Source organism: Cyprinodon variegatus, unplaced genomic scaffold (assembly GCF_000732505.1).
Source record: "Cyprinodon variegatus isolate N-32 unplaced genomic scaffold, C_variegatus-1.0 Scaffold283, whole genome shotgun sequence".
NCBI classification, from domain to species: domain Eukaryota; kingdom Metazoa; phylum Chordata; class Actinopteri; order Cyprinodontiformes; family Cyprinodontidae; genus Cyprinodon; species Cyprinodon variegatus.
In genome coordinates, this window is record NW_015150736.1 from 189834 (window position 1) to 200103 (window position 10270).

At 37.6% G+C, this 10270-nt stretch overlaps 1 protein-coding gene across 1 annotated transcript in view; it reads right to left on the reverse strand.

Annotated features, from left to right (window-relative positions):
- Positions 1-5607, reverse strand: part of syvn1 (synoviolin 1) — a 19581-nt gene extending 13974 nt beyond the window's left edge. The window contains exons 1-6 of the mRNA XM_015383401.1: positions 5412-5607; positions 3922-4073; positions 3715-3807; positions 3474-3626; positions 3148-3196; positions 1159-1262 (exon numbers count right to left, since the gene is read on the reverse strand). Of these exons, the coding sequence (XP_015238887.1) occupies positions 1159-1262; positions 3148-3196; positions 3474-3626; positions 3715-3807; positions 3922-4056 (534 nt within the window). The 5' untranslated portion in view covers positions 4057-4073; positions 5412-5607. The remainder of the gene's footprint in view (positions 1-1158; positions 1263-3147; positions 3197-3473; positions 3627-3714; positions 3808-3921; positions 4074-5411) is intronic.
- Positions 5608-10270: the final 4663 nt, after the last annotated feature.

Genomic DNA, 10270 nt, shown 5'->3' on the forward strand with positions numbered 1-10270 from the left:
CTGTTAGCTCTACGCCTGCTGAAGACACAGACGTCCATCCCCGTGAACACTGGGACGGAACTCAATGGGAAAGGAAATGATTCTGATTTCTTATTTCAGCTGTTGTGTAAATTAGCTGCTACATCTGAATGAAGATGCTATGACCGAAATGTGATTGACAGACGACCCTTGGTATATTATTGGCCGAGTTTAGGTGTTCAGGCTGACTTATAACTAACTGGCCTGAATAAGAAAATGGAAAAAACCCCACAGATTTTAAGAGGATTTTTAAAAAAATATAATTTTTCTAACTTTTTGGACAATATCATCTGATAAAGAGTACATTTATATACATTTTTAAGCCAGAATGATTTGACATTTAGATATGATTTCCCTGTGACTTTAAATACTATTAGGTTATCAGATATAATAAAGCAGGAGGGGCTTTTATTTTGAAGAACTGCTCACATCTTTTAAATGATGCAAAATTGCCAGCCAGTGAATTTATATTTTTTTCCAAGGCAAAAAGACTTTTGTTTGCCACCCAGTGCCAAAGACCTACTGAAACTATAAACAGCGAAATAAACAAATCCTTTGTCAAACAATTCATTACTGGGTCGCATCAAACTGAGAGCAGTGGACTGTTCAGTTCGACACAAACACACATACCGTTATAGTTTTATATTCAACAGGATATTAAATCATGAAATATAGAATGAATAATGACATTTCCTGCTAAATAGTTAAAATACATTAAAATGACTAAATACATTGTTTTATTCAATATATATATATATATATAATTATTTCATTTTCCATCTATAAATAAAAACAGAATCATTTAATTCAAGTTTGTTGCATTTTAATTTTTGGGCTAACAGGCTGAAATGTGTGGGAACTAGCTGTAAAAATTAAATTATCAAATATAAATATCAAATACAAATATCTATATAAAAAATAAAATAGTCTAGAGTGCTGTACTTAACGAAATTTCTTTTTGTTTACACTTGTGTATACAAAAAATCTGTTTAAGTCTAAGATGAGACGTGGGCAGCAGTTATTCTTTATAGGTAAAATGGTAAACAATACTTCCTGAAATAAAACCGATATTTTTTTTTATTGAAATGAACCAGGATGGGTTCAACCAGTCTAGTGTTTCAAAAAGGAAGGATGGCAAACCTCAAACCCAAAGACGAGCTGGACCGAAGCCCCTCTGGTGATGATGCTGTGACAGGCGTGGTTAACGAACATGAAGTCCATGACAGCCAGGAGCCCGAGCAGAGCTGCAGAAAGAAAGGAATATGGGGGGGTAGAATTAGGGATTAACTATTTTACAAAAATTATTAGTTAATCAAATTATTGGAATTTTAGTGTGATTTTCCTTTTACACTCAAAAAACAACAAAGTGTACCCCCTGTTTTTGGGATGTACAACTTTGGTACGCCCTAATTTTCCTGTGGAAACTTCACCCAAATGTCACAAGCAGCTGATGCTGGAGTTGGAAAAATGTAACTTTTGCTGCTCGACGTGCCACATCAACCTATCAGAGAAGCTGATCTGGGAGCTGGCAGGGAGACAAACACAGCACTGCTGACTTAGATCATAATGATCACTGCTCTAAACTGTTTATTAAGGCCTACATTAACTTAAAATGTCGAAACCTGCCATCAATATATGCTTGCTTTAATTATTCTGGTGCCTGCAGTTGGTACCAAATACCTGAAGAAAGCTAACATCTACTTCCAGCCGAACCCAACAGTAGTACAGTAGCGCCCCATATGCACTTCATATGGGGCCCACCCAGATAATGTTGCTTAAACGACACTGTCAAGGAAGGCTATGGACAGTGGAAACATGCAAGAGGAGAGTTTAGTGTCAGAGGTCGTGGATGAGTCTCCTCCATCATACATTTTTTGGCCGAATTTAGGTGTTCAGGCTGACGTATAACTAACTGGCCTGCATAAAATAACAAATAAAAAACAGATTTAAGACAGGATTTTTTTTTTATAAATAGACATTTTCTAAATTTTGGCACAATATCATCTAATAAATACATGTTTATTTGACATTTAAATATGATTTCCCTACGTCTTTAAGGCATGATCGTAATCTTGATGAACTGAATGCACAAACGATGTTTTGAGGTGAACTTTCAAACTTAAAAACATATTAAAACTACTTGATACCCACTAATCATAGCAAATTTACCAAACCACTCTGCCACTGAATACAGGAGCAGCAGAAGCATCAGACGCATCTGGAAACACATAACTGGACATCTGACCTTTAAATGTAAAAGCATCAAAAATGAAGCAGCAGGTGCATTTTTTGCTGCTCAAATCGCTGTGTGAACGTAGCATTACACTTTCTGATTCTTTGAATAAACCCATGAAACATAATATTTAATCTAAAAATTATCCCATGTCTTTTTAATATTTCCAATTCTAGTCAAGCACACATGCTTCCCATAATCAGGACAAAAGTAGTGTTGGAACAAAGACAAAAAGTTAGCTGCATTCCACCTCAAAATGCAGGAAATGGCTTTTCAGAGAGTCTAAATTTAAAAATTTTCCAGGGGAGGATACACCAGATGTGATACACCAAGATGTACACCCTATGAAATATTCGTAGCTAAAAACCCGATGCAGACGTTTCTAATCTTTCCTGGACTTTACTGTAACCTTTCTGTGAAAAAAATCTTGCTTCTACTATAATGCAAATATCTACCAACTTCAAGCATATAACCGCCACCTAAAGGACTGAAGGGAGAAATTTAATGCCCAACTGCAACACTAATACAACATAGCATTTATCTAAATTGCGATTATAATAAAATGCAACTAATTGCCCAGCCCTAGATAGAATCCAGTAGATGGTAACCAGAGCAGGAAAGAAATGGGACTGACTGAACCCTGGGCAGCAGCTAATGTCAGAACTTCAACCTGTTTCTCTGATATAAGGACAGTTTTTGGCGGTAAACGTTACCAGGAACTGGATCGATTTCATTAGAGCGTTTAGAAAGCTGCCCTGGGGTCTATTTAGGAGCAGCTCACAGAGCATGAAGCCATAGATTTGCATAGTTTCATAAAATGTTTCCTGCCTAGAGCTTCATGGCGAAAAACTGAAACAACGCAAAAAAGAAGAGTTAATGTTGGACTCTTTACTTACACAATACTCTCAAGTGGAAAACCCACGATATGTTTGGACTCCTCTCCATCTGAACCGAAACAGAAGACAGAAAGGCAACTCAGAAAACTGATTTTCACAAACATTTCTTTTATCGCTGCTGCCAAGGAAGCATTATATTGTGAATGTCAAACAGAACCATCTTAGTGAAACCGGAAGAGACTAAATGACACTGAAGCTTTATCGCCTCAGGATGAAATATTTACCTTACTGCTGGAATTATAACTATATAACCATGCTGAGCATCTTTTGTACTCTGATGAACTTTCATACTAGCAGTAAGGTGTCGAAGGGAATTTTTCACTCACAAAGTCCACTCTATCCTCCGCCAGCCAGTGGAAGCACTTCAGGAAGAGCAGCAGGGTGAAGAGTGCGACGAAGCGAGGGGAGAAATCGTCCCTGAACACGGTGAAGGCCAGGCACGTTTCCGTCACCGCGTACCAGGAGCGCTCGATGAGGTGCTGCCAGAGGGAACGAGATCAGCATGCTTTTGTTTTTGCAATACAGCACCACATCAGCTTTACCAGAAAGGATTTTTGATGACCCCACCTCCATTTCGGCAGCCCTTAGCTGGCCAAAAAACACCTTTCTCATGAACTTTCCCAGCAGAAACACCAACACAAACGCTTGGATGTACAAAACCTGATGGGAGCAAAACAGAAAGAAAAACTGTCAAAGCTGCTTATGTGAACAAAAAGTAAAACAGGTTGAATAGAAAGCAGGCTGGTAGAAAGTCCCTTATTGCGCCGCACTTACCGCCATACTTGGGCTGCTTTTGGTTAGGTACACAACAGTCGGGTAGAACTGATGTTTGAGCAGGTACGCATGGGCCACCACAGCCCCAGTCAGCGCCAGACTGGTGGCCGTCACCAAGGCTGCCCGCACCATCATGGACAGAGCTGCAGATGCTGGAGAGGAGGAGGAAACGGATGCAAGAAAATAAAGGAAGCCAGCCTGATTTATAGCCCAACATAATTTGATACATCACAACTTTCCAAAGAACTAATCATCTTGTTAAGTTCTGCTTTTTCAAAATGTGTTTATAGCATTTTTACTTTAATTTGCCAAAAGTCATTAAGGACATGTTTTAAATCCTAGCCAGTATTTGTCACCATTTTAGGATTTCTTTGAGGTCTAAGAGTTTGATCAACTCATATTTTCATAATAATAGAAATCCCTGTAAACACATCATTTAACAACCTTCTTTTTTCTGTCAGATTAATGTTGTGTTTTGAGCATAAATGAGATAATCTAAAAACGTCTAATTTATGTTAATTTTAACAATACTGCTCTATCAAAGAGTCCAAAGCATGTACATTTTGCTCTTTCATTGTCTCTTCAAAAACATAGAAATATTGTTAATCAGATCAGAAAAAGCTGAACAAAAAACAAAAACAAGATAGCTGTATCAGCCACAAAAATTTGTATATGATCTTAATTAATTTCAGTTTAAAGCGTTGATTTATTTTTTTTAGAAAAAAGAAAGATGAGCTGCCCATCACCAGTCACACCTGATCAGCGGGAAAACTAAATGATCCTGGTGTCTGGCCGCCATATAAATGCATTAATTTCTGATAACTGAGTAAAAAATCTAAGCCTCAACTACAACATGGTGAAACTTAAAGCACCAAGCAGGATTGAGATCCTGGGTTATTTTCATAAAACTACTGATCAAAACACTTGACCAAAGCGGCCAAAATAAAAAGAACTTGAATTAGAAGACTTGACTAACACCATACTTTTAAAAATAAGTTACCTAAAACCGCCTAAAGGAAATAGTTTCACTTTATGTGAAACACATTAAAAGAGAAACATAGCCACCTTATTTGACATAACATCTGCTGTGGGGATAAACACAACGTACGTTACTCTAATTTAGCAGTTATTTAATAAATATATCCTATTTAAAAGCCGGTTGACCTACTTAATATGTAAAAACTCATTTGTTTGGCAGCAGTTAATTAAGCATGAAGTAAACATCTTCAGCCAAATCAACTATTTTTGAACTGTTTTTAAGGAAACATGTCAAACGAAGCTAACGTTTGAAGATTTAGATCCACACATTTATTCCTGTAATGCGCCCTTTAGACTTATGGAGAGTTTATTAATAAACCGAAACTTTATACATGCTTCTGTTTGCGTTTTAGGTCCAAATTCTTGTGCAGATGAGATGGCAACCAGCTATGTGGCTTAGTTAGCCTGTTAGCTAGCGTTAGCTTCCGTCGGCTCCAGCTGTCAGGACTCACCGACTCGCGATACCCGAAGGAAAACTCGCTCCTCGGCTGATTCAGCTGCACCTCCTCGTCTATTAAACCCTCTTCGTTGTCTCCAGCTAATCCATTTCCAACATGCTAGCGTACCCTCTCAATTATAACCCGTTAATTCCCCTCGCCCGTATTTGTCTGTCTACGTGTTTATCTTTGGCTTGCTCCTTAGGAGCCACCTCACATCCGGTTGTTACGGTGATTTAACGCAACGGCTTTTTGTTTTTCACGCAACAAGCATGCAGAATGTTTAACATCCAGCAGCTAAGTTCCAAATATGTGGGAAAAGGGCACGGTGAATATCTTTTACTTCAAATTAGCATTCGCTTTCCTATTTTTAGTACTTTTACTTGGGGTGACGTATTGCGCACCTTTGTTTTCTGGGTTTTACGGTAAATATAAACGTGGACCAATAGGAAGTGATCAGGATCTCACAGCCAAATGAGGCGCATTCAAGCACAGAGCCTCAGCAAATGAATCTATTTTGTATAGGAATTAGAAACTGATTTTTATTTTTATTTTTTTCACTTTATAGGGCACTCAGTGAAATTCTTTGAAAATCTAAATTTCAAGCCAATAGTGTTATTGGAATCCAGGGCAATACCTTATTACCTTTGTAACATTCAAAAATATGGATATTTGGATGGTAAAAATTAATCTCAATATAATAACAAGAAGTTGCCTGAATATATAAAGAGAAATAACAAAAGAGCGTCTATAAGAAATTCATGAAAAGTGAAAGAAACACATTTTCTTTGGTACAACATAACCTTAGAGGCATTAATGCTGATACTAGCACTTACATTTTATAGTTTATAAACCTGAATATAATTGTTAACTAGGCTTATTAACTTTTTATCTTTTCAATTAGCGACTTACCTTTTTTTCTTGACTTTTTAACTTTTTTTTTCAATTTAATTTACAGTAGGTAATATATCAATTAAGGGCTCATCTAATTGGTCAAATACAAGATGTACAGCCATGTAGCAGCATCTTTGCTGAATGCCTGGATATAGATCTTGCGCTTCTAGACCTCACTGAGGGAGGGGGTGCGTTTCCATTTGTAAGGGGTATGCCAGTGATCAAAAATGGTAACTTGCCTTATAAAGGGTTAAATGGGAAAGTTGAAAACATTCTGATTCCAGCTGCACCATCTGATAACCTCACTCAGGATTTTCTAATCACAAAATAAAACATAGGCCTGCTACAACCTGCATATATTTTTACACTTGTCAAAGAATAAAGTAATATAATAATAATTTCCGTTATCATCACTTCGAAATAGGCTGTTTTTCTCCTGCCACCTCAAGTTTGTCCATCATCTACATCTGGATGTGTCTTTGCAAACTTACTAATGGAGTGTCTGCTTGATGAACAAATCTGAACAATCAAAATCTCTAAAGGAAAATTTTGCAATTATTTGTCATTAATCTGGAATATGTTGTGAAAATGTTGGGGAGTGGCGGCCTAGGGGTTAGGGCATAGAGCTTGGAATCCTGAGGTTCTGAGTTCGAACTCTGGGTCTCTGCATAAGACCCTTAACCCCACACTGCTCCCCAGGTGCCCCATGATGGCAGCCCATTGCTCCCCAAGGGGATGGTTAAATTCAGAGGTGAATTTCTCCAATTTGAGATCAAAAAGTTTAATTATTATTAAATATTTTAGTAGTTGTAGGTCTTGGCAGGAGGGAGCCAGCAAAACCATCTCATCTGCAAAAAATATACTGGTCTATGTTGGACGCAGACCAGACCCCTGTCCTGTTGTTACAGAGCCAGAAAGGGCCATCGACTTCCTGCTGCCCTACAGGGCACCATGAGGGACAAAGTAAATTGGCCTCCTAAGATCCACAAAGGACATGTAAGTATGTAACAGGTTATGTCTAAGACCACCTCCTCTCTTGAGAGATGGCTTTCACAGGTTAACACTGCAAAAGATAGACTCTGTTTATGCACCCTGATGCTCTATCTCTCCGATTCTTTTCCCTGAAAACAGATCACTCGAGACAGACTCTTTAAATAACAATTCATAACTTATATGTATTAAATAACCAGGAGACATGACAACAGACTATACAGAAGAGAATTAGGGACACTGAAAAAATTAAAAAAAGTAAAAAAATTTTAAAATTTAATTCAAGTTAAAAAGGGAAAAAAAGCAAAAAAACGAGAATAAAAGCCCAATTCCGAAAAAAAAAAGTAAAAATCCGAAAAAAAAAGCCGAAAACCGAAAAAAAAGGCAAAAATCCGAACTTTTTTCCCCAAAATAAAACGAAAAAAAAATAAAAAACAAGTAAACTTTTTTTATTTTTTCAGTGGCCCTAATCCTCTTCCGTAAGACTCAGATCAGTGAAGTTGCTTAGAGTTTACAGAAGGCAGCTGCTCACCTCTGGGCTCATCTCTCAGGAAGTGGCCCAGATAAACAGTTAAAAAGGCATTTTATACATCTCCAGTCTGCTGCATCATCTTATTTTACATGATACAGGTTGGCAGATGATTAGACATCCATGGCTCCAGCCTTATCAAAATATTACAGTTTGTTCTTTGCTGAAGGACACTGCTCTAATTCCATTTCCAAATCTTTGCCACGTGCAGAATGGAGATTATAACTGTATATCCGGACAGAGGAAAAGTCCTAATTAGATTAAAACATCAGTTCTGACTCGCAATAGGCAGCCAATACCAAGGTGTAATAATCTGACACATCTTCAATGATAATTATCCCAACAACAAAGATGGCTTCCTTAACTCCTCTATCAAACCATCTGTCTTCCCTGGCCAGAATATAGACGTTGCTGTCCTCAGATGAGTGTCCTTTAGCTTCCAGGTGTAGGTGAACAGCTGAGTCCTGCCCTGAGGACTTGGCCCTCCTGTGTTGAGCCATGCGTCTGTGTATTGGATGTTTGGTATCTCCAGTGTAAAGGTCTGTGCACTATTCACTACCCTGGACGGCGTGAAGCACGTTGTCGGCCTTGTGTCTGGGTATGTTGTCTTTAGGGTGAACCAGTTTTTGTCTCAGGGTGTTCCCTGGTTTGATTTGCTCAGGGATCCGGTGATGGATGTTTTTCAGAGACCCCAGCAACATATGGAATGACAATGTTCCTTCTACTGTTTATTTCCCTCCCAGCAGGCCTCTTCAGGTTGGTGTAAAAAAACAAGTTCATCTGGGATAACCACAGTTCTTCAGGGCTGTCCTCATATGTCCCTGTTCTCTCACCATCCCTCTGTTGGTGGTGGGAATGGTTTCCGCTCGGTTCTGATGACGCCTTGTTTGTGTTCTAGTGGGTTTCAAGCTTGACCATGACCTGGATGACTGAGAGTTTTCACAGATAACTTAAAGATGTACATTTATACAAAAAAAATAAATAAATAAATAAAAAGTGAAGTGAAAACTTTATACATGACTATTGGAGGATTACATTGGTTTCACTTCTTCTAGTTCCTATATGAATGCAGATTATTTGAAAGGGACTTTTGATTATGTTTCACATTTTATGGCGACATGAAGTGAGGCGGTGGGGTTGGTCTTGACTCTGTATTAATTAATTTTTTACTCACAGATCTTCTGCACAGGCATGGATAGAGTCTCACTGACTGAGAGTACAGGGTGCAGAATTTGGTGGTGCAGCTCTGGTCAGGGGTAACTGGGGGGAAATGGGGGAGCTGCTCAATCTTTCTAGTATAACTAATCATGGTGCGCCACAGAGGTAAAAAAAAAGCCATTTTTTAGTCCCAGTCCAGCCCAGACCTCGGATCATCCCAGAAATTAAAACCCCTCTACAATGAAATGGCAATTCAAGGAGGGGCTTTAAATCTGGAGAGCTGAAGCATAAGGTCATCAATGTAGTTGGATTTGTGTTTATTTTAAGCTATTTAACACATTATTGTGCTCTTAATTGTAATATTATTGGTTAATTTACCCTTGAAGCACAATAATTTGTCTCATTCACACTGCATAATTTGTTTTACCCTTTTGTGCATTGTTTTTTTTTTTTTAAATCAAATTCATATGTTGATTTAAAGATATAAGAAACTATATTGAAATGTCTCTTACTAAAACAGGTTGCATAGCCTTAGCTGGTGAAGCTTTGGCTTTCTGTTAGCACCACTGTCTGAACTTATAAATCTTTTTCAAGACATCCAAAAACAATGGTTCATTTATTACCATAATTTGAATTTAAAATTAGCTCCAGGAAGCTATTGACGTACTGTGATGCAGGCTATGGCATTATTACTTGATGTGATTTAATACATTCCAAAGAAACAAATATATAAACAAATATTTATTTTCCTTTTAAGCATAAAAAAAAATTACTAGGTTAAAAAAAGAAAAGAAAATGTATCACTGGGGTACTTTCAAAAGCAATATGACACCCATGGGCAGTATTTGGGTGAAACTGCTAAAATCTGATGTGTTTGTCATGTTTAAATTGATACAGAAATACAGAAACAAGATCTTCTCTGAAATTTGTGAGAAAAGTGGAAACAATTGTGTTTTTTTTAATGCAAAGATGAAGTGCTGTTAGCCTTTTATTCATTTGTATTAAAAACAGGAAACTATAAAAGCGCTGAAACAAAGTTCCCTTAAATCCAGATAAAGTTTATCGCCGTTCGACTGTCCCAACTTAGCATTTTAAAGTCCTGCCTTTTTCCGTTATGTTCTTTATTATGTTGCAATGAAGCTTTCCCTCTGTTTGCCTATCATGTACAGGACTTTGAATCGTCTGCCTAACGAAACATGATATATACATATATATATATATAAACATTTCTGCCTTTTCTAGAACGGAATTTTCACTTGCAGCTGTTTACGGTTCAGCTTCATTTTCATTGCACTTTAAGGTC